Consider the following 25,636-nt stretch of genomic DNA (forward strand, 5'->3'; position numbering starts at 1 on the left):
AATGTATGAGATCAACATGAATTTTGCCGTCTGTCCTCTTCCTTTTTGGCCTTACAATACAGGAGTAAGCAGTCAAGTAACATTGTCTTGTATTGAGAGTATACTTGTGGCTCCTCCATTATGTGTTCTTTGCATCTGTCCATTGGATAATGTGCTTTACTCCTGTATAATGCATGAAGCATCACAAAAGTAAATATATAACACATATTTATGCAAGGGTCAAGACAAACACTTTCAAGCACAATTCAGTCTTATATGTGCTTGTGACCAACACCAAATTCTTATGCCCACATGCCTCTGGCCACAAAGCTCTGTGGGACCTGTATACTATCAAATTTCAAATGTATAATAATGTTGCAACAAAATGGCTCTGCTATATACCACAATCATTCCAGGACTATTGCAGCATCCCTTAGCTACAAGAGGAACAAATCTGCTCTGTATTGTAAAAATTAAATATTAGAAACAAATGCTACCAGTATGCAAAATGTGTGCAATTTGGTACGTGTATTCTCCGCCATACAATGCTACATAATTCTCCTCAGTACATGGGAATAAGACTCATGTTTCATAGAATAAATACCTTAATATTTTGATAGATATGACTTGTAAGAGAAAGTCGCGAAAATTACTTAAGTAACCAGCTACAATGGTTACAAAGTTACATTTATAACATGTTGAATAGATTGTGACAGATTGTATACACAGTGCACAGTGCCCAAAACGGTAACAAAATATTGGGAAATAATCTAGTAATGGGGATAAATGGTGAAATAGGGTTACCTGTGGATATACAGGATTGCATGAGAATACACGTGCACTGGGTTACCTGAGGATACACAGGCTAGGGTTACTTGAGGATACACTGGGTTACATGAGGATACACTGCATTACATGAGGATACACAGGGTTACTTGAGGATACACTGGGTTACCTGAGGACACACAGGGTTACGTGAGGATACAGTGGGTTACGTGAGGATACACTGAGTTAAGTGAGGATACACAGAATTACTTGAGGACACAATGGGTTACGTGAGGATACACAGGATTACATGAGGATACACTGGGTTATGTGAGGATACACTGTGTTACACTGAGGATTAAAGGGCACTGAGCATTACACTTAGGATTGTTAGATGTCTTTGAGAAGCAGAGCTGTGTCTAATTTTTCTGCCTTGGTGCAAATTTATCTTTCTTCTCAAACTTTTGGTGAGAGCTGCTGTCAATTCTGTCATAGGTGGTAACACTAGCATCTGCTTTGATTAGCAGTGCCAGTATCGGATCTAGAGTATTATATCATTTGTGCTCTCTACACTAACTCCTCCAGGGTCTCACAAACGTAAACGAGACAGACGTAAAAACATGCACAATGAAAGGTTGATAATATTGTGTATTGCATAATAATTATTATACTGTGTGTACATAATTGCTCCATGTTTTGTAGTAACTTACCAACTGTTTTCCTTGCAGAAGCATCTGTACCAAACGTAGTATCCTCATCATGTGTCACTTCCACGAAATATTTATCAAGTATAAAGTTGTTGAATGTAACATAGTATCACCATTAGTCTCATGATCATAGTGTACACCACAGTCAATGTCTACTGTATTGATGATCTCCACTACATAGTATAGGCCTACATGCATGAGTCAGTTATGTTACGTACTCTCTATATGAGAGTTCATGGTGTCAGAAGTTGATAACATGACTATACATGACATAAATTTAAGCTATTCAACTTTACGCGACCTGATCATGAAGACTGTATGACCTAAGTGGATTTGTAGATTCCAGTTATGATTGCATCATTTGTACTAAAATCAATAACATAATATTCAAGCATATACACATTGCTACATTTAAATGCATATTTCTATATGACACACTTTGACATATGACCAACAGGCTGGTTTATACATGTATAGATCTGTTTAAAAATACTATTAAATACACATTGTATAAAATATATATAATATACACATTAAAAATATGAATAAAAAACTAGTTCACACTCCAGGTAATTGCAACACACTGTCAAGATTAGCATTACGTAGTATAGCTACAAAATCCTCTCTAGTAGCCTGTGAGTTTAGTCGTCTCCATTGCTGCAGTACCATGGCAACAGGTTGTGTGTTATCAGCCAAACTTCTCATTTGCTTGACATCATGCTCACTAAATGCTAGCTTACTAGCTAGCACTTCCCATTGTTCCACTGGATAATTTGTGCTAATAAAATCAAAAACATCTTCTAACACATCTGGCTGATGATAAGCTGATGATTCCTCAGATGGCTTACACGCTGAACAAACCATTTCATCCTCAAAATTGTGCAATTCCATCGCATCTTTTAATTTAGCTGCCAAATCTTTGTGTCCTAAATGTGTTGTCTCCATATTGAGACAACACAATAATTTGTGAAGAGCTTTATCTCCTTTGCGTTGTAGATACAAAAGGAGACATTGCGCTTTCTGACCTTGAGGAAAGAAGGGAGCCTGGCAAATAAAAGTTTCATCATCAGTTAGGAGATGGTGCTTCAGTAAAATAGGACTTAATATATCCAAATTAATTAGTACAGTAAATTCTGGATTAATGTGATTGAGAATTTTACTTGTAGTACCTACAGAAAACAACAAATACACATAAGGAGGGTGAAAATACATGCATACAGCTAAAAAAGTCTCTAACAAATTTATAGCTACTATGCTTCATGTTGCTAATGTAAAAGGAAGGCTTCTCCTGTTTATGTTACTACAGTGATTATCTGACCCCTTGGGACCAAGACATGTTCAGATAATCAAAGCCCATTCATAGTCCTGTTCAAATACTCTAATAGAACATACATCTTTAATAACAAAATACTCTAATAGAGCAGTCATTTCTACTGTTTAGATAACCAAGTGTACAGATAATTGAGGGAGCACTGTATGTACATAGTAATGTCTCAGTACACTATGAACTACATAATATTATAATAACACTAGCATATACTGTTTACCTTTGGCTGATATAGCATCCATCATACACAAAGAACAAGTCAGTTTAATGTCAAGCTTGTACAATTTCATTGTATCTTTAAGTATAGCTGCAACATCTGTGTGGCCCAAATGTGTTGTCTCCAGGGTCAAACAACACAATAACTTTCGAAGAACTTCATCTCCTTTGTGTCGTAGATAGTTTAAAAGTTTTTGAGACTTCTGAATTGGTGGAGTAAACTGAGCTTGGCAAAGATATGCTTGATCATATGTTAATAGTTGATGCTTCATTAATTGAGGCAGTAATGCCTCCACGTTAATTGATTTAGTGAATTCAGCTGCAATTTGATTAAGAACTTTATTGATGGTATCTGAAATACATTACTTAGTAATTACCACTGTTTCGGTCTCATCAATGCATACCAAATTCTTCACCAGGTAAACTTTCAATCACCACAGTTGTCTGTTGATTTGTATGGGTGGTTAGAGCTGGCTTTGCTGGACATGGTGCCTCTTTTTCACTATCTATAAAAAACATTTATGAAAAATTTAAACATATAATATGCTATACCAATTGGTCCGGTAGTTGATAAGTACTTTAAATTTGGCTGAGATAGTTGTACAGTTGTAGCAGCTGTATCACTATTGACAACTTCATTTCTTGTAGGCTCAGTGCCACCTAACAATACAATATCCACAGTCATAATAACCAGCTAATGCAACCACACCATTGGGGGTTCCCTACATGGTATACATTAAATATACACAAACACTATTATGTTGTGTTTGGAACAAGCAACATATAAAATTAACATCTTGCTATGTATGCATGTATCAATTAACTTTGATAGAGGAAGATTCTTTTCTCGGTGAGAGAATAGAATATGTACGTATTAATGATTTATAATTTATTGAAAAAGTTAAGAATCTATAAACATTTCTCTCAACCAAATAATTTTGCTATATCAACTGCACACTGTTTACCATTGTCTTTGAATTCCACTGTTGTAATATCCTGTAGATGTTTGCTATCTTCTTTTGCAGACGAGTCATCACCTAAATGTATAATAATATTTGCAGTGCTAACTATATGCAGTGCTCTTGATATTACCTAATAAAGGTACTTTTTTATCATCAAATGCTACATCTGAACTCTTGTTCTTTCTTTTATGCTTACAATAATAGTAGCAGCAATAGCAAGTGATCACCAGTAGTAACATTATGACAATTCCTCCTCCTCCTCCTCCTCCTACAACTATCTCCCATATTTTAATCGGCTGAGATGTAGACCCTGTGTGCGACTAATGATTACACTAACTTATCATGTTGGAATACATGCATACCTGCATGAACCTTGAGACACATACTCTCTGTATTCGACCTAAACACTTTCTTAGCATATATCAGTGACTCATTATATTCACACCAACAAGCATATTTTCCACTGTTGCCAGTAGCCACATTTGATATGTTCAATGTTGATCTAACTTGATCAAGCTCATTTATTCCATACTCAGTGGTCATTGTATAATGACTGGTGTTGTGCATTATTACTACACCATCTATGCTCCACTTTGTAATAGTTATGGTTGGATCAGAACTAGCATTGTATGTACAAGTGAATGTGGTAGCATGACCTGTGGTGAGGTTTTGACATTCTCTTCCAGAAAAAGCAACAATTATAGGAGTATTGAGCACACCTACGACGATCAAGATACGACACACTATACTACACATGCCTTTAACCTTACTAATTCTGCTAAATCCTTGAGTATACTTGGTCAAATCACCTGATCTGGCACCTGCACTTTCCAACTGAACACCTGATTGATCAAGTGCTACTGATTCTACTATAATAGAAGTGTTAAAGTGACAACAATTGTTACAATTTTTGACTGCAACATCATATCCTGACACATTGTCACCTGGAAGAATGTACATTGAATCCTCACTGTTTGGATTCTTAACTATCCAAAACGCCTGAAGAAAATGTTTACTATAATCTCCCTTGTAGGTAGCAGTAACTTTTACAGTTTGTCCTTTCACTGCTAAGACTTTTGGAGGAGGAGGGACTAACAGTGGAGGAAGTTCAGTTGCATTTAAACAAAATTGGGGATCTAAAGATGAAAACAAGACAGAGTCAAAGAATGCAAATGATGGTACGTACAGTACAAAGTCACTAAACACACGAAATACTTGTATGAGCAAAACTGACACTAATTTTATAACTTGAAAACACTTAATATTACCATTATAGTATATTATTCGTAGCCGAAGAGCATACTATCTGTAATATTATCATGTAACTCACACTTGAATAAATTTTTTTCAATGTGAACAATAAAATAAATGAAGCATCTACAATTCTTTCCATGAAAACAGTATGTGTCCACTGTCCACCAAACTTTATCGTTAGAAGCATCTACAGTATGACTCTATGGTGTTGTTAGTATCTGAATCTGGACAGTATACAAATAGCTTTAACTTGGTGATTTAAAAAAAAACTTTGGTATTATCTGTGAATGCTATCCCACTAGGGACCTGTGAGAAGGCTAAAGCCTGTCAATACAGGGAGTCAGAAACATGTAACTGAAACGTTGAAGAATGCAGAAAACAATCCCTGACCCAGTGGTGACTTGATCCCCAGTAACATGCAATCTAGGCATGTGCCAAAGGAGCCACAACAACCATTATGTATATCACTGTATCAGTATGAAGTAAAATTTTATGCTTTGCCATGCAGATCAAGTGTCTGTAGATAAAGTCAGTAGGTGTCTTAATATTGCATGTTTAAAATTCCATGTAATTACAAGTAATTACAACAATTTCTTTTGTTTGAAGTACAGTCGAACCTCTCTAATCCAACACCTGTGTAATCCAGAATCCTCTCTAATCTGACCAAAATGTCATTTAACACACACTTTTGTATAGAAACAACCCCTACAATCTGACACCTTTGTACTCCGTAATCCGACACAAAATTTGATTCCCTACACTATGAAAAACACTATTTTCAACCTTTGCAATCCAACAGAGAATAATAGCAGTATTAAAAACAATCACAGAAAATCAACCAAAGCATTTAATCGGTTGACAATCATAGAAAAAAAAGTAGTAATACTTACAAATTCTAAAATTAATCATGTAAAAACATTGTTACTGTACCTGCATAATCTGACATAATTCCAGATATTGTACAATGTTGGATTACAAAGGTGACTTGATAATCCAACATCCTCCTTAATCCAGCAAAATTTATGGTTTCCATTGAGTGTCAGATTAGAGAGGTTTGACTGTATGGACATTAACGTCAAGGAATGGTTCAATGCTGGTGCAAAAAAAATCACATGAAGTCCAACTCGATGTATAGACAGTGGTCCCTTCATTACCCGTCCATCAATTATCTGAAGGTTCTGTTATCCAACTGTGAAGTGACTGTTCTATTAGAGTATTTTAACTGAGCTCTGTGTATAAATGTATGGGCTTCAGTTATCCAAACTTTTCCATTATCTAGGACCCAATGAGTTTGGATATAAAATAGAGAGACCACTGTAGCTACTACTACATGTACAAGCTAATAAATTGTTAAACTACATCTCTCCTAACTATACTATCCAAATTCTGTGCCATCTTCTGATGTGCCTATAAGATCATTTTGACATTACACTTCTGACAAGCATCGTAAAAACTACCCACCCAGTTTATTTAAGCAGTGGCAGTAGAGTCAGCAATTGACCAAGACAAGTCATGTAAACTATACAGGAATTAAATCACGCACCTCTGTTGTGTCTATTAAACTTTCTCAGCAGTAGTGGCTACCCCAGCTTAAGAAGCACGATACTTACTACCACCATGTGACTTCCTAGTGCAGGCATCTGAGTTAATCACTATAATTTGTATGTCTATTTAATTACTATGACTTCAAGGTAATTTGGCAGCAAATCAGTGTCATGTTAGCTAGTCCCTTGATTGTTGCGTTAAAATGTTTTGTATGACTGTTCATACAATTAGAGTGTCTCAAAGGTTTATGTGATTTGGTATAAAATCCATGTACATTGATATTATCGCTTGGTTAATTGTATACAACCTTTGCATTCCTGCTTCGCTAGAATTCCACTTACCCTTAAAAGATATGAGTGCAGTGATGTTCTTTTTCACAATTCAGATCATGCATCAGGGTGTAAACATTATCACTTTCACCAGTAAACTGCATTATACATTATACAGACTAGCTTACTGTGAGATTGTGATAATTTTCAGAAACAAATCATGCCAGATATGCTAGGAATATAATATTGTAGTAACATAGGTTGACTGTATCATTTTCAACAAGTTTTTTGTGAGTTGTATCACAATGCATTTTTACACGGCAGACATAAAATAATCCTAGCAATGACATGAAAGTTGAGATACATTTGTTTCGTTAATTGACTTTACAATATATTGTTTTCCTTGTGAAGTTTGTGGAGGTACTCTGTGTAGATGCATTGTAAATTTAGTCAACTACAGAAAACAATCTAAGAGGGGCTAGACTTTCTGCATCACAGAGCACTGTTTTTGAAGAAGATGGTAGTATTCCACCCAGATGCTGAAGTTTCAAAACTTGCTTGCTAGTAGAGGTCAGGACTCAGGGAACACTCACAAAATAATTCTTTCACCTCTCACCAACAGTACGGATAATCAGTAAGTACATTACAGTGGTCTCAGTGGTCTCTCCATTGTCTGGCCATTGATTATCCGAACATTGTGTTATACGAACGGAAGTGACTGTTCTATTAGAGTATTTTGCCTAAAGTGTATGTTTTATTTGAATATTTTAACTGAGCTCTGTATATAAATGTATGGGCTTCGTTTATCTGAACTTTTCCATTATCTAGGGCCCAATGAGGAGGGAGCACTGTATAACTAGGACATTTCTCAACCCTTTATTTAGACCTGCAAACAGACACACAATACACAACACCACTATATACACAAAAACTACACACACACACGCACGCACACACACACACACGCGCGCGCGCACACACACACACACGCATGCGCACACACACACACACATACACGCACCCACACACACACACTAACACACACATGCATGCACGCACGCACGCACCCACACACAATTGCCAAGTAATGGCCACATTTATACCTGGCCATCTGCACACTTTTATGAGGAAAATGCCAGGAATAGCATCCCACAAAAATTAATACCATGTCTCACAGATAAAGATGTGGACACCAGATATCTATGCAACCTGAGCCTGTCCCATTACCACAAGTATGTGCATGGAGACACACAATAACTCACTCACTACTTCCACATTGACAGTGAAGTTATCACTTCCACACTCATTCTCAGCAATTATGGTATAGTATCCTGATCCATCTGATTGTGACACATTTATTAGTGTTAGATTACTACATGTTGTATTGGATAGTGTGGGACACTCTCCTGTAGTTATCACGTGGTGTGGAAGTGATTCACGTTTTGTCCACGTAGGATATCCCTTCTTGAGTGGAGCATCTGAATGAATTACACATGAAAAAGTACGGTCAGATCCAACTGCTATTTGCACAGATAGGTGAAAGTTTACTGGTAAAATAATGGGAGGGTTACATGTAGTGTTTTCCTGAGAATTAATTGCCACAATGTGAACCACAGCAATGACAACTGCAATAAAAATACATATATTACACACTGTAGCCACTAACAATATTTATAACACCTGACATTGTCTTGTATACTTTAATTCAATACAGCCAAACCAAAAATTTTAAGTATATGCAGACTTAAGCCTACCAACTATCTGCCCAAATAAAAAAAAAACAGTCACTTGTTTGTTAACTCTTTTTTGTAAATAAATTTATTATGACTGATGAACTCACGCATACCACATCAAACGAAATGGTGCCGCACGCCCCAGTTACCAATTATCATCTGAAAAGTGAAGTATCCATTATGCTTCACTGTTAGCTATGTTCAACATGTTACACAGCTGTTTGAAAAGCACCAATGCAATCAAAGTAGCCACTATGAAAAAATATAGATGATTTCTGTTACGAAGGGAAACCATGCATCACGCACTACCGCTAAATCGATACCTTTTGCTGTCAGCAAAGATGAATAGGACATACACATGTACTGTATTCATGATAAGATGAATGGTAGTCATAATGGAGATTATGCCAAGAGAGAGTTGCTATGAAAATTGCATAAGATGAACAGGCAGTACCAAGTAGACAGGTTCACCAGAATATTTTACATTCAATGTAACAATAGCTACAACCAGTGCGGCAGTGCCCAAATATGTGCTAAAAAAGATGAAAAAAAAACTGAGTCCAGTCGTCCAGTCCAGTGATTGTATATTACCACTAATTTACTTGATACTCAAGTTCTTCTGGTCAGTGTCAATAGCTTTTAGAAGTGTTCATTGACACTGACAGCCAGTGTGTTTTTTTTTAAAAAAATACAGTCTGATACTTAAAGCCTGGCCTCACTAACTGCCAGGAGCAACCAGCTGTGGTTCACCAGACGAAGAACGTGCACCCCTCAAGTACATGATTAAGGATCGTAGAACAATGAAGCCAACAAATTGTTTGACTATAGGACTGATACAACTTATCTGATAGCAAAGAAGCCAATTGTTTATAAAAAAGTTGTGGCAATTGGTCCCATGCCACCAGCAACAGAAAAAACAAGAGGTGTGACAGTACCAAGCTCGACATTCCAGATGCATCCTTTTTTCTTCTCATTCTCTCTACAGCAACTAGATAAAGATTGATTAAAGCGGCTCTGGGGTTGATTACCCTCGCGTTGACAAATGCTTGCCTACTTGCTCATGAGAAGTGTTCCAAAAACCTCTCGTAGATATATCCAATCTGGTATGATCCTCAGAGTTGGAGGTGGTGGGACAACGTTTCGCCAGAGAGTGGTTGAAGCTGTGGCCCAACCCGTACATTAGAGCACACCTGAGAAAGGGAAATCACCAAAAGAGGATGGTACATATGGGTAGGTCAACATCGCAGATACAGTATCAAAAGGTTATTCATGATGTAACAAACGATATGGTTTCATTCTTTTATCCCAAACTACTTTTTCAGAGCATCCTCCCCCGCTAATTTTAATGACGACGGCATTTCTGAGGTTATGTCAGTGATAAAGTCACACCACAACATTACAACGTAAACAAAAACTTACTGCAAACAATCAGTGTCGGTATCTCCATAAACAAGACTAAATCTTAAACAATTTGCGAGGGGGTGTCGGGTATTTCCCTTGTAAAATGCACACGTGAACTCCAAAACAAAGGAGGTGTCACTAAGGTGTGTACACGTGCTCTTTAAATGGAGCGCGATACACGACGTGATAAATCCTCGAGTCTTGCCGGAACGTTCAGCCCTGGGAAAAGAAGTCGAGTAAGGCAATACACCTTAAGTACATGTCGTTATACGGACTACTTCAGGAGGCTGTGTCACAAATTAAGCCACTTTCAGACGAGTACCTCCTACACCCTGGCGCCGCTTCAGACCCGCTGCCGGACATTGAGAATGAAGACAAGAACCCTCCGCCGCCTTTAATAATGCCATCGCCACCTGACACCAACTCGAATTCAACATCAAGCTTCTTAAACTTGTTATACGAGTTGTATGGTGTACAGTTACAGAACGCTGAAGTTGCTGGCAATGCAGCTAAAGAACTGAGGTAAGGGGTGTCCTCTGTGTGTGTGTGTGTGTGGGTGGGGGGGGGACCAGCAGCTAGTGACATAGGGAAGGAAACATCATGTTGAATGTTTCAAGTACTACCATTTGTGTAAATTTACCACATTTAAGTGTCAAGATTGTATTAACAGACTTTAGTCATAGCAACAGATGATTGAAGTTTTGCAGTAAAGCTGAATTTTGGTGGAAATGCACATCTTTTGTCTATGGTAATTTACCAGACCCTTTCTTGCCAACCACTGATGTCGCAAAAAAATAGAAGGCAAGATAGTGGTCTGGCCACACGAGACAATGCCCACACTGGTTTTATCTTTGAGCCAGTCTTTGTGGTCACGTGTGACTTTGTTTTCCTTCTCATTAATGATGGTTTCAGTAATAATACCATGTAATGTATTTGTGTTGTGTGTTTTTATGTAGTGAGTCAGAAGTTAAGGCTCTTCAGCTTAGCTTAGACCCAGGACAAAAAGGTGGCAAGCTTCCAGGAAACAAAGAATCTGATAGCAAGTTTCAATTGGTATGTACTAGCTGTGCAACCATGTTCATGTGTTCTACGTACATAGCAACCAAGTTTAAAAATTATATTTTGAGCAACCTTTCTAATGATAATGTAGCAAGGCTGGAAATTCCTTTACATCAAATCCTGAAGTATCTAATTGTAAGTACACTAATACAAATGGGACCATAGTGCCTGGATTATCAAGGGGTCTACTTCTAGGGTGTCCTGATTTGGTCTCAAACTGTCTTGGGTCCCGCTGTTATGAGATGGAAAATCATGTATGTGTTAACTCTGCAAACAAAAAAAAAAATCTATGAATTTTATGTACGTGGCACAACGAATTGTGCATTATGCAGATGGCATAAATGCTAGATTTATTGATAAGAGTAGTGTTCTTTTGGTGGATTGTTCATTTTGTGCTATGGAGATGCAAGCGTTGCATCATACTAACTGTGGTATTGCATCATACTGTTAAATGTAAATGATTGGTGACTACTGGTGTTTATTGCTTTTCAATTATTGCCTTAACACTAGAGTGGAACTTGGTACCATATGAGAACATGGAGAAGTACCTGATTTTTCAAGGTTTCCATACACTGTATTTCAGTGTATCGTTTTTAAGAGGCCTATTGTATCATAGCATCTAATATTCCTTAGAAAATAATATACATGAAATCCTTTGATCTTTGAGAGATGAGTTGTTTAAAACCACAAAGAGAGCCTTGGAGAGGTTCTCTAAAATGGTTTAAATAGGTGTCTGCATGCATACCTCCAGTTGAGGGAGTCACCACAGAGTGCATCTCACTAATGATCACTGATGTGCTAACATAACAAACTTAATGTGAAACCTGTAAGTGACCAGGTGTATATAGCTTCCCTGTCAGATGATGAAGTCATAGTGATGTGATGATACTTTCCTTGTAATGAGCTTTCTAAGTAAAGCACTCAAGTAGCTACATATTGGTACAACATATTTTACATAATATTTCCTTTGATGTCTGAGGTTACTAAATCTGTGGTGGGGTTACAAAATAGTAAACTGATCTCGCTAGTGGTTGTTTACTACATTCATCAAATGAAAACAAAGCCAAAAACAAATTGTCCACTTATTTTCTGCACAAGACAAGCATCATTAGTGTTAAGATCTTTACACCAATGTCACGGTGTGGCGCTGACTCAATAAACTCAAAGGATAACTCTCAATGCTAGCACCCACAGCTTGCTTCTTAAATTGTTTACTTTCTAGACAAGACAAGCACCCATGTTACAGCTAATATGTAACACTTCCGTTTCAGGCTGATAGCCTTGATGCCAATATGAGTGTAACAATTGGATTCATTTTATATGCATGCCTGAAAGATTCAATTATGGTTAGGCAGCAAGTAATGTTGTAGCTACAATTGTCATAATAAATGGACAAGTCCCACGGATATCACGGAAAAGTCAAGTACGGCTAATTTTGGAGAATTTACAGTGTTTTAATGCTTTCGTATTGTTTAAAGACTAATCACAACGTATACTAAGGGTAAGGTTCATTATAGAGTGGTTAACTCATGTTGTCCGTAATGTGGGCGTGTCTGCATTCAAAAACGTGCCGAAAAACACTTGTGAATGCACTGTAATACTAGTTCTCACCTTTAAGTAGCATTTCCCAACTTGTAGAACAGCAAGGATATACTGAAACGCCTTTATTTGTGTGCTTCTTGTGACAGCACTTCAGTTTGAGGTGATCATCACGTGAGCATTGATTCATTCCCGCAATTGATTTCGGTCTGAGCTTGTATAAAACAAACAGAGGGTGGTACCACTATCTTATCCACACCAATGCCATGCTTGCTTTGATGAAAGTGGCTTGCTCTTTTAGAAGTTCAACCACTTTCCATACCACTGGTGTACATTTAGATGTCTCCCTGTAAAGTGGTATACATGACAAATGTATCCTCTGGAATTCCTTTGATCTGAGGTGTCAAAGTGTTACATTGCTATTTAGAGCCCCTCAGACAATGTAAGCTTAACTACACACAATTAATAACAGTAAGTTTGTGGGTAGCTTCTCCCGCATTGTCCTTGGGAAACCTTATCGCCCATTCTAGCTATTACTTAACTGCCAGGGCTCTGATTTGTCAAGGGTATTTCCTTATGAAACTGTTTATCCAATGCCGCCTTAGCAGCATCTTGTTCACATTTGTCACTGACTCTTTCTTTAAAAAAAGTTTTCAACCTTTTGAATTGAAGCTAGTGCAAGTAGTATACTCTGTTTGATGTATTTCCCACAGATTATGAATATCACGAATTTCCGTGTAACTTTTGCATAGTGTCAGTTTGAATCACTAATACTAATCCTAACTTGAAAGAAATGTTTCACTAAATCCCATGACTTGTTAATTATAATTATTTATTGTTTGTTTTTCTTCTACCAGGGAGAGACTGGCCGGCCAACTCCACTATTCGAAGTACAAGAAAAGTAAGCACACTCTCCCCCTCTTGGGTGTGCTCATGACGTGCCATACCCTCTCTACAGATATGTGTACAAGTTGGGTGCCCCTACTTCAGTCATTCAGTTACAGAGTGAAGACACTCTAACATACTTGAACAAAGGTGAGAAACATTACACATTGTGTCGTGTTGTAAGAAATCTGATACTATGAAACCTGGCGTCAGAACCAGCTGACAGTGTCCTGAATTTCCAGTTTATGTACTATGGGATATTTTGGGACCTTATTAACTCAGCGTTTGGATTATGTAGGTATCCTCAAATGTCCACGTTAACTGGGCACTTTAGGATCAACCAATAGTGTCTTGTTTATCAAGGTCAGCTTATGTACTAAAAGATACTTTGGGACCTTAACTGTCTAGATTGTGTAAGTGTCCTTAAGTGTGTCCACATTAATAGGTTCCAGTGTAATATTAATATGGACACATTGGGGCCAGGATACTTCAAGATTTTAACTAAGTGTCTGAGATTTTAACTAAGTGTCTGGATTATGTTGGTGTTACCAAATATCCACTCCAGTGTGGATCCACTGTGATACTGTAGAACCCGTCAGTTCTGGACACATCAAGGTGTCATGATTTCAGTAGTCTAAATTAATGATGTGTCAGTGAAAATAGAATTATCAGCCAAAAAGTTTGGAATTGTTCGCATCACTTAAATTGAGAAAATTTATTACATTGCTCCAAAGAACATGTTAACACGTCTGATCAGTTAGTTACCATTGTTATTATTTGCCGTAACGGTGCTGACCTATCCCTAGTGGCAAATGAGGTACCCTGATAATCAATGGGTCCTTTGAGGTGTCCTGATTTCAGGGGTGTACTCTGTTACAAATGGAGCATGGACAAGTATCCTGATTATCAAGGTGCATTTCATGGTATCATTATCCCTTCGAAATCCCCCAAAAAATGTTTCCATTAAATAAATTACAAGTTACAAACTCACTTGGTGTCTTATTAACACATGCTGCATGTGTAAAAAGTTGTTACTAAGAACGAAAATCTAGGTCTTATTCTTGTATTCGCTGTGATCATGAACTTAAAAAGCATTTTGTTCATGTCTTTACACTAGTTTTTTTTTTTGTTGTTTTTTTTTTTTTTGACAACATCCATCCACCATATTAGATTACACAATAGTATCATGTGATAGAATAGATCACCAGATGCAGAATTTAATGCTGAATCTGATGGTTTTTACCATTTCTCAATCAGACTGCCAGAGAGAGACTTATACAACATTTTCAAACGGTCCACATCCTTCCCCATTATAGTTTTGTAACTCACAATTCTTTTGGTGTAGTTTCACGAGTGGAGATTATCACTTGACTTATATGTTTTGTATAAACATTTAAGCCGCCATTCATTGACAAACAAACTGCTGGTGCTGTAGTTGTATGTTAATACTGTTCACAGCTTTCTCTCTAGGCTTGCGGAAACCGATAAAAACACACTGGTACATCAGTGGGCAAACGCGCATGAATAATTTTGACACACTGGCGTATTCAGGAGCTCCAATATATTTAGTGTATTAATCCCTTCCAGGTCAATTGTATACTTTGATCATGGAGGGCAGTGGAGATGGCAGTGTGAAGGTATGAACAGTACTTGGTGGAGTTCAGATATTTAGTTTATTCACTTCCTATAGTCCATGATTTACCTGGTGTTCAGATCTGAGCAGGAAACTGAGCGACTGCTCTGGCAGTATTGGTACAACATGCAAGCCAATCCTAACCAGAGGGCATTTGATATCGGTGAGTGTGTTGTGGTGTGTGTGTGTGTGTGTGTGTGTGTGTGTGTGTGTGTGTGTGTGTGTGCATGCGTGCGTGCGTGTGGTGATTTGGTGTGTAATGTGCGTGTGGCTTTTTTTGGTGTGTAGTGTGTGTGTGTGTGTGCATATATGTGTAGTACACAGATTTGTTTCTTATAGATCGTAAGAATTGTGAAAATGCCGAGAATATAGAGGATTTAGGGCACAATGCTTTCTCAGTCCAGTGGTCACCAACAAAAGGCCCTACAAAGGTCAATACAAGAAACCATACTATTTAGTATTGATGTAAGACATATTTCTCTCTTTCACAGCTTGTCTTCTGTGTAAACTGTTTGAGCACAGACTTCTCTGCACAGAAAGGTGTGGCTGGGATACCCCTGCACTTCTTAGTGGACACTTATGAAGACTTGGACCCTAGTGCTGAGCCTATACATCGTTCTGTCTGTAAAATTAAAGTGTTTCGTGACAAGGTGCGTGTGTGGGGGGGGAGCTGGAACCCAGAGATTTTGCATGATCAGCTGCAGACCATCCATTGAAGCCATAGTCATGCACACTTTTTTATTGATCTGATGTTGTTATATTTGAATCTGAGTTCATCTTTTTTCATGTGATACACCACATTTGTAAGCATGCAAAGCTAGGAGTTTCTGGGGGCATGTTACCCGCAGGGAAATTTTTGAAAATAGATACTCTGAAATTGCATCTGGAGACTATTTACATACAAATTCTCCATCTTCTTTTTGTTAATATCAAGAATATTATTCTGGTAAGTTACTTATGTTATTCACAGGTACCGCTATTAGCTAATTTTACTTTCATAATACTTCATAAAAAATTCTGAAGTGAAAGTTTAGTTTTTTGAGATGCAGAAGCAATATTGCAAGCCATACATTCACAATGCAGTGCCATGCAGATGATTCACTGGAACTTTTCTTGAAAAGTTCCAGACAATTAACATAGCTATAATGGCTTAGACTAAGCAGTGTAATTTCAACATTGGATGTACAACTGAAACCTCTATAATCTGACGTTCATTGGGACAAGAAAATTGTATTAGATAAGCATGTGTTACAATTCTTGTAGGGTGCAGAGAGAAAAATTAAGGATGAATTGAGGTCTGTAGAAAGGCGTTTACAGAAATTAAATTCCAAAGGTTTGTGTAAAGTTTGTTGTGTGTACGTAATGTGATAGTGCATTGCTGATATGCAGAGAGCGCATGCATGCACACACACATACACTACAAACACATACACTATACATGGACACATGCGTTTGCATTTACAGACCGTCTCATTCACAGGTGGGAGTCCCTCCGGTTCTAATGATTTCCAGCCTCCAAGCAAAGTGACCACACTCACACCCACTAGTACCCTGGGTACCTTCCCGTTTATCTTCATACCTGCTCCTAATGATGGCTCATCATCTAGTGTCGGCTCCAGCAAGCTTGCCACAGCATCTTTACTGCAGAATATCAGGTATGCAAAGCTTCAGAAAAGTTCCAACAATGAGTGGCTGTATGTCAAACATTTTCAGTGTGTCCTAAATTGACTTTGGGTGGTTACTTTTAATGTGTACAAGTAGAAACAAAAATTAGGAATTTTGAGTTGAATTTTAAGCCTGCCGAGGTGCCAAACTGAGCACGAGGGTTTTTAACCTACTAAAAACCTACAGTAGGTATCTAACGTACACAAAGAAGACCGGGCATTTCCTCCAGGTGGAGAGTCACCAATATCAAACTGGCACCTGAAATGATTCAATTAAAATTTTACTCTGTTATACTGTACACAAGGCTCCCCACTAGTGAATGAAGCCTTACTTGTTCTTTTTCTTTGTGCTACGCTTTGTCATAGTCCCCGCCTTCATTAATTTCTTTGTTCAGTATGCTGAATTACTGTGCCAAAGTAAGGGCCCAAATACAGTGCTTTCCATATTTGTCTATTCTACTTCTGACCACCACCTTCCTTATCTACCATATAGTGTCGTTATATGGCTTGCTGTTTCTCTTCAAATTTTTCCTTGTCCAGCCACCTCACTAGCACAAATTTGCTGGTAGTGTCTACCACGTGAGCTTGCGTGTGAGGATGAGAGAGTAATGTCGTGATGTAACGAGTGAAATTTTAACGTTAACAAGTGTGATGTTATCGAGTGAGAGGCTAATGAGAGTGATATGTTAACAAGTGAGAGATGTAGTTGCACTGTATATGCTCATACAAAGTTTATAGTTTTGTTATTATTAAACACCATTTGCTACCATTGCTTAGATCCCTTAACCCTGTTGATGTGATGTGATATGTTCAGTGGTTGCTTTCGTTGGTGTTATATCAGATGCAGGCAATGGCCTTGACTTTGTCTGTGTATACAGTATATTTTGTTTCGTGTCTCTGAATGCTATCAACTTTCTAATTTATTTATCCACTTTTAGGGAGCAAATCTGTATGCTAGTTGACATGCTAAGGACCTTTATGGTCATGTTGCTAAATTGTTTTCTCAGTGCTTAGAAACCAGCATGAATAATTCTCTTTGATGTTGGTGCAGTTAATGAGGTTGGTTACCTTAGAGGTACAGCTTGTAAATTTCATTTAGAGAGCTGACCTGCTGAATGTCAGTGACTCAATTAATGGTTGTATTATTGAGTTTTTTGTGAGTATGGGAGTGACTGCATCAGCTAAGCCAATATTGTAGCAAAAAACCATAGGTATATACAGCTGTACTTGAAACCGTAGCTGCATTGATATCACAAGCTGTCATGAGCCAGTTCCTCGATGTGTTTAGTGTAGATGTCTTAGAGTATAGCTACGAGAGTATAGCTACGTGTTGCATATAGTTGCATTTGCAACTAGTCGATCAGTGTAACTTGCTACTGTTTTCATGTTTTGCTACATGTTGCGTTTGTCTAGCTAGTTGTCACTGTTGCCATTAATAATGTGTCAGTGTCCCTTTGAGGCTATAAAAAGCTTTGTCACTTCAAGTCATCATGGCTGTAATAAACCTTTGTTGTTTCGTGGCCAGTTGTACATGTAATAAAGCTTGCTGTTTTGTGACTAACTGTTGTTTGTTGCTGGTTACAATAAAGCTTTCTTGCATCAAAGCTGGCTGTAATAAAGCTTTGCCAGCTTCATGGCCAGCTGAAATAAAGCTTGTCACTTCATGGCTAGTTGTTTTGCTGTAACGAAGCTTTGCCAGAATAAAGCTTGCCATTCACTTATTGTTTTGAAGACAATACATAATACACAAGCTATGGACACTAAATAACGGCTACTAAAATACAAAACCATGTTTCTGCAAACACTCTCTGCTCTAATAACAAGCTACTTTCTAAATAAATTGGATTACTAGGTTGACAACCTTCGTGCTCAGTTTGGTACCTTGGCGGGCATTAGCTAATAACCTTGGCTGCACCTTGGTCACTAATTAATACCCCCCACCTTAATGACCACACCTTGCTCTTGGGTTTTCCTACTAAAAACCTACAGTGGGTATACCTACATATACTGGTGGTTTTCATTAGATCATTACTACTGCATGCTTATTATAATAGGGAACGAGAAACCAAACGTGGTCTCAGTACTTCGCTGCTTCAAGCAAAGGTAAGGACATCACTATATTTAATTGTTTCAGCACCATGTTATTCAATTATAACTCTTGTTACAGGATGAGTTTGACAATCTTGATGTGAACCCTCCTAAGAAGAAAGCCGCCATGAGCCATAAACGAGAAGGTTTGTCAGTTTTCAAAGCATATACTGTACGATTTCTGTAAGCTTAATGTTTATGGTATATCCATAAATTAACAGGAACTTATGAGCCACAGGAGGAGCATGAAACTTGCCTGCCAGGTGCCATCACTATCCAAATCAATCACCGATTAGTTTCCATATAAGAAAAGTAAAATCTCGTTATTTGAAAGCCGTTTACGAAATTGTGTGTGACCAGTGACACTTGGCAATGGTAAAGTTGGCTGAGTCTTCCTGGAGGTCTTTCTCTTCTTCGATGGTGGTGAATTTGGTTCTACTTTGTGTGGCTGGAGCGCCATTTGCGCCTGACGTAAAACAAACACAGTGACGTAATTTGGATTGTCATGGAACTCAGTTTCATGCTCCTTCGCCACCTTTGGCAGCTCATAAGCTCCTGCTGTAAAAAACCAGTCTGTTGTAAATGTGTACAGCATTTAGGTCCATTGGTTGCCAGCAGGTATAGTGTAAAACCTAGCTGTGCATTAGTTAGAATATGCTATTGGGAGAGCATTAATTAGAATGGCCACAGCTCTGGACATATGCTATGTATGGGGTGAAACTTATTCGATATGTTACACCAACATGTTTACGTTTGTAGCAGTAGGGCGGACAGCTCTCGTCACACATGAAGCAATGCTGTGAGAAAAGGGCTAGGCTATTAACAGACTCGTAAAGTTATGGTTTGTGTTATTTTCTCTCCCTTTGCAGTTGTGCTCACAGTTTATGTAAAGAAAGAAGAGGAGAAAGCTTACCATGCTGTAATGTTGGACACTTTAACTGCCCATGATTTTAAGATGGAGGTTTGTTAATATGTATAAAGTTGTTGTAATTTTTTTTCTTCTAGTTGGCTAAAAAATATGACATCCCTGTTGACATGGTTTCTGGACTGTACAAAAAGACTAAAAAAGGGTATGTGTGTATGTACTACAAAACTTTGGAGAGTTGTTGGAAAAGACCAGGCCAAATTTTGGTCCTGTCTGGTCTAGCTGCATCTCTGATAGAGGAAGACCTCTTTAGGTAGACCACTGTGTTTTCTGTGTAGAGGTTCTGCTATTCCGTAAATACCTCTTCTGTCAAGTACATAACTGTTTGTTTATGTTGACAAGTCACAGCTTAGTTTCTGAACTCATCTTGTTAACAAATACACATCATAGCATTGTGTTGCTTTGTTATTTAGCTTGATGGTCAATTTTGTGGATGAAATGGTTGAACAATTCAAAGATGAAGATGATTTTATCATCAACCTCAATTTTGACAATCAAAAAGGATACGTGGACTTGTGCCTCCACTTCTAATGATGATACATGTACCACACACACTCAGTATACAAAATGAATGTAATATATTGTTTGTAAGAGCTAATTTATTTTATGTGTTTATTGTACATGTCAGATATACCTCTAATCATCAATGAATATCAGATCAAATATGAGTGTACAATGGCAGATTTGGGGGGGTTCCCCTCCAAAATGTGCTAGCTACTGCAGTACAGGTGCAGTTACATCTAAAGCATGCATAGAATGAGTGAGAAGAGCTAATTTCTTCTATGAATCAAGGGATCAAAGAGATAAAATGCTTATAAGCTGCTAAACATCAAAATACTCTAATAGAACATTCATATAAAGGACAAAGTCCAACTCCTCAAGCTTGAACTTCATCTTTGAACTATACTGCAGCATTTATGCTGTTGCCTTTATATGAAAGGTAGTAGTTACCACTAGGGTGTTAGAAAATAATGATTTCATTTAAAGTGGCTTGCAGTCAGTTGGTTCAGTCAATACAAATTCAATCTCAGAAAGCTAAATTTGCAAGATTTTCCTGTAATGGCATGGCCCCAGATACCCTAGATAAAGCATACTCCTCATGTTGAGTGTATGTGCTTCTCACACTAGGTAATGAATAGTATCAACCAGTTGCCACATTTTTAGCCCCTAGCTTTGCATCCCCCCCTGGATCCACCTTTGGTGTGTTGAATTGCTGTACATTAACAATGCATTAATATTATAAACACTTGAATCTGCATAAGAAATATAATAAGCTGAAAGTGCACAATATATCACTAGTTTTTTTCAGGTGCTATGCTACCATGGTCTGGACAATTTACCACTTGGAGCTATTTGCCATTGTTTTAGAATTTTTTTCCTTTGAATATGACAACATTTATTTTATTTATCTAATTTGTCAAAATGACAGGGTGGCACCAAAAGGCATAGCCTATACAAGGATGTTGAAATTGATACAAGAGAAGATACAACAGCATAAATAACCAGTTGTGTTGACTGCTGTGGAACAATGTCACTAATATCGTTAAAACTAAACTGAAGCAAACAGTGACAATTATCAAAATGCTATCCACATTACATGTGTTTAAAAAGAACCAACACAATAATTGTAAATGGTTGATAATATCCATGTAATCTAATCCTGAATCTAGTAAATCTTGAAGCATCTTAATGTTCAAAATATGTCACGGGCTGCACTGCACCGTCATGCAGACTTCAGTTTGCACCTATAAATCAGGTAACCTCCCAATTATGTGGACACACATGTTCTGTTCTGTTACATTCGCAATTATTGATTTTCAAGCAATGGCCAAGGCTCATCCTTTTCATCACTAACTAATTGGATAAGTATTTACCTGCCTTCTGACAGCAATCACAAAATGAAAATGGACAAAAGATCTAATTAATTAGTTATGCATGTGTGTTGTAAATTCAACATTTTATTAGAGCTTAATTTCATGAAAATACACTAATACTCCCTAATAGAACAGTCAGTACCGCGGGTCAGTGGAGCACTCAATATACATAGCTCCTTAGATCGATAAACTCTATTAGAACAGTCACTTTGTAATGAAATACTCTAATTGAGAATTCAGTGATTAATATCTTCACAAGGTATTTGTAAGAAATGTTGTTAACCTAGGAACATATAATGGGAACACTGAAAGAGCATCAATAGGTGAAAATTTTGGGAAATTCCTGACAGCATTGTGGGAAAAATTTTGAGCATATTTGGCTCAGGCCTATTGCAGCCCCTTTAAAGGACACAACGTACTTCTTGTAGACAACGTACTTCTTGTAGTCTAGATGTCTATCAGTTCGTGAGCTAGGGCCTCTGGCTGTAATGAATTATCTGCAGGTAGACTTGCATGCTGCTCAGGTAGACCTGCATTCTGTCTACATATGTCCTTGAAACAGGTGTATCCATCCACTGGACTGGACTACTGGAGTGGGGCTCACTTCCCACACACCTTTTTCAACCACTAAAAGTGACTAGTTTTATTACTTTGTATACACTCAGGATTTTCAAAATCTTGTCTTGAATATTAGTGTGGGCACACACTCTAGTCTTGAATATTAGTGCGGGCACACACTCTAGTTTTAGTAGTCTGCATGTTTAACAGTTTAACAGTACAGTGATGAGTTCATAATGAATAGTTTGAACTCCTCTTGTGTATGCTGAATGTAGTTATATCTGCAGCCATACCTACTGCTGCCTGTTATATAGTGTGTGCATTGAGAAACAATCTCTGGCTAGCTATTTATAAACCAAGCAGATCCAGCAGGTGGGGGGGGGCACGTGCCCTCCTCCTTCATCCCTTTCAAAGCAGTCACTCTAATAAAGCAGTCACAGTGTTCATGAGCAGTGTAGCTTAACTATTATGAAGTTATGAATAAGGATCTTTATATATTTTATAGTATATGCATTTGGTAAAGGACAACCATTATTGCTGTGACCTTTTTTTTTTACTCTTCAACTTTTCAGCAAAGTGCACCCCCCCTTCCAAACTCTGGATCTGCCCCTTCAATTAGCCGGTAAACTTATGATATAGTAAACAGTACTAAACACACAGACTGCTGAAAGGCTAATTATATGTTATTCTGTGTGCAGTGCTTGTATCATTGCTATAAATAATTTTTGATACAATCTACACTGAGGTTTTGGTGTAGCTTTAGTGAATAATGAAGTTTTATGTTTTGTGATGAATGGTGTTGATTTCTAAAACACTTTTGTGTTTTTTTTCTTTTAAGTCTGGCTATAAAAAGAAAAAAAAAACTTGTGTCCAGTCCAGTGCATGAATACATGACATTCCTTTTGAAGCTGTCTTAAAGCAAGGTGCGTCTTGTTGGCTAACAACAGTACCCATTACTGAGCTGGGCATGGGTTTGCTTTTAAGCAAAGGGGAGTTTCGTGATATTCTGTGCTTAAGTTTCAGATAGCAGCCTGTTAAGAATTTGTGTATGCATCAAATCCTTTTGAACATGCTTTTAGTTGCCCATGTGGTGACTATCTGTCTATTTGCCACAATGAAGTTTGAGGTTTAACTGCAAGTGTACTGAATTGTGCAATGAGGTTGGTGCTGAGCCTGCTCTCCACCCACTAGATTGCAATTGTGAGCCTCCATGATGTGCTACTGCTGATAGAGAAGGTGGTGCCTGCCTTGATGCTGTTGCTTGAAACTTTTGGGGTCAAAATATATAGGCAGTGTGCATTTTTTGATGTTGCCATGGGGTGTTTAAACCTATTGCATACTCATACATTCCCTCCCTACTGTCCAGGTGCTACTCTGTTCATAAACAAGAGACTTAATGAGAGGTGAAGAGAACATGCATTTCACCATTGGTGTTTGTGGCTACTGAGTCATACTGTTACTAGCGTGTTTATGAAACCTGTCTCCATGTTGACTGATATGTGGAGTGTTAATTACGATAAAATTAATGTCTGTTCTGGTTGCAATGTAGATTGTCTTTTTTGTTAATAAGATCTTCCTTTGAGAGGTCATCAGCTAACATCCTATACCATCTATAATACCAATCTGGCTTAATCCAATACCATCCTTGATTCTTTGTGAACATATTCCAAACTGAATAAGAAGTCAAATTTTTAAGTTGTGGCAAGTTCTTCTCAATTGCAAAACACAGCAAACACTTTTTGTGATGTACCAAAATTTTCCCTTGCGTAGGAAGTATGATTCCTACATGTGTAGGGATATATTAAAAAATTTTGCATGTAGGAAATATTCCCACTGTTGAATTTTGTAAGAAAGATTCCTACACATTGCACAATGTACGTGTATGGGACATTTTTATGCTAATTCCTATATTTACACTTGTAGGAATTATTCCTACACTTCAAGAAGATATCTTACACTTTGTGCTATGTGTAGGAATCTTTCTTACAAAATTCAACTGTGTGGGAACATTTCCTACAAAATAATGCAAAACGATAGAGTTCTACACATGTAGGAACATTGTTCCAACACAAGTATAAAACTCCTTCCTGCCCAAAACTATGATTTCCTGTGTAATTTGGAATATGTATGTGATAAATGGATCTGTAATTCCATATTAGCTATGTTCATTTACAAGAAATATAGCTAATTTATGCTTGTCATGAACATAAAAAAACTGTGTATTAAAAAGACTGCTGCATATGAAAACCATATGCGGATTAAGGAGGCACTGTTAGGGGGGATGGGGGGGGCAAGAAGGTTTAGGATAAAATGTTTATTCCATACTCAGAGAAGAGGAATGGAACTCTAATAGTTTATTCGCATAACTTTGTGTGGTATAGCTGGATGAATGAAGGGAATATACATGTTCTAAGACTGTAGTTGAAATCAGACCCCTATAGGTTTGAATTTGGTAGTATTTTTGATAGCTATTTGCCTAACCAAGTGCATGTTTTGCAAAGCATATTAGTTAGCCTATCTGAAACCTATTCGATGGTAAAGTGTACTAAATCAAAATAAGGTAGTTGATGACATTAGAATTGTGACTGTTCTATTTGAGCATATTGATCTTGAACAAAAATCATATAGCTGTTGTCTTCTATTTTCCCACTGACTTTCTGTAGTTCTGAATACAATGTGAATGCATGATACCAGTTTCTGGTGTCAGTATAGTCCTGTAGGTCCAAAGGGACAAGAGAAGGGCAAGGGAGGAAAAGCCCCAATTTGATCTGCCTATGATGAAAACTATCTCTTGAAAATGCCTAAAGTGGGTAGAGTGACTAGGTTGTTCCTAATATTGGTAATTTGTTAACTGGAGGAGGGAGCTCTTAAATCCTGTAAAATTTGTAAGCTGGATAAGAAACTTCCATTCATGTAGATCCTCAACTTGTTGCATCTGGAGCACTGCAAAGGGACTGTTCTCAGACCTTTGCTATTTCTGTACCGAGTTTATTACCAGTAAAAGTCACCTGTATGCTGATGACATCTTACTGTGCAGAACTATTGAGTCGAATGTAGTTAGCTACAAAAATTTAATGATTGTCGACTACATGATTATTGGGAAAGCAAGTGGCAAATGAATTTTAATGTGACCAAGTGCCACTACAGATACTATATCCTAGCTATCTGTTTTACTTATGCTAATGTAATGGAATTACATTTCAGTACCTTGGTGTTCATATTCTGAGTGATAATGATGAGCTAACCTGTAAAC

The 25,636-nt window shown here is 37.6% G+C and overlaps 2 protein-coding genes across 6 annotated transcripts; one reads left to right on the forward strand and one right to left on the reverse strand.

Annotated features, from left to right (window-relative positions):
* Window positions 1–1,923: 1,923 nt before the first annotated feature.
* On the reverse strand, window positions 1,924–10,281 carry LOC136238723 (uncharacterized). 4 transcript variants are annotated; one of them, XM_066029285.1, is made up of 10 exons: window positions 10,177–10,281; window positions 8,287–8,649; window positions 4,727–5,092; window positions 4,319–4,675; window positions 4,087–4,266; window positions 3,960–4,031; window positions 3,547–3,654; window positions 3,399–3,500; window positions 2,999–3,346; window positions 1,924–2,620 (listed from the first exon to the last, which is right to left on the reverse strand). In XM_066029285.1, exons 1-10 carry the CDS (start codon window positions 10,202–10,204, stop codon window positions 2,010–2,012), a joined length of 2,535 nt encoding a protein of 844 aa, XP_065885357.1. In that variant the 5' UTR covers window positions 10,205–10,281; the 3' UTR covers window positions 1,924–2,009. The 4 variants fall into 4 exon arrangements, with proteins under 4 accessions (XP_065885357.1, XP_065885358.1, XP_065885360.1 ...); XM_066029286.1 differs by having other exon boundaries at window positions 8,287–8,502; window positions 10,177–10,260; XM_066029288.1 differs by lacking the exons at window positions 8,287–8,649; window positions 10,177–10,281 and adding an exon at window positions 7,097–7,202.
* On the forward strand, window positions 10,240–20,614 carry LOC136238724 (grainyhead-like protein 2 homolog). 2 transcript variants are annotated; one of them, XM_066029290.1, is made up of 16 exons: window positions 10,240–10,394; window positions 10,442–10,680; window positions 11,115–11,211; window positions 13,614–13,657; window positions 13,715–13,791; window positions 15,229–15,278; window positions 15,332–15,437; window positions 15,614–15,705; window positions 15,766–15,924; window positions 16,538–16,607; window positions 16,755–16,929; window positions 18,993–19,041; window positions 19,106–19,172; window positions 19,896–19,987; window positions 20,032–20,096; window positions 20,365–20,614. In XM_066029290.1, exons 1-16 carry the CDS (start codon window positions 10,323–10,325, stop codon window positions 20,480–20,482), a joined length of 1,572 nt encoding a protein of 523 aa, XP_065885362.1. In that variant the 5' UTR covers window positions 10,240–10,322; the 3' UTR covers window positions 20,483–20,614. The 2 variants fall into 2 exon arrangements, with proteins under 2 accessions (XP_065885362.1, XP_065885363.1); XM_066029291.1 differs by lacking the exons at window positions 20,032–20,096; window positions 20,365–20,614 and having other exon boundaries at window positions 19,786–19,970.
* The last annotated feature ends 5,022 nt before the right edge of the window (window positions 20,615–25,636 follow it).

This window comes from Dysidea avara, chromosome 11, assembly GCF_963678975.1.
Source record: "Dysidea avara chromosome 11, odDysAvar1.4, whole genome shotgun sequence".
Taxonomy (NCBI): Eukaryota; Metazoa; Porifera; class Demospongiae; order Dictyoceratida; family Dysideidae; genus Dysidea; species Dysidea avara.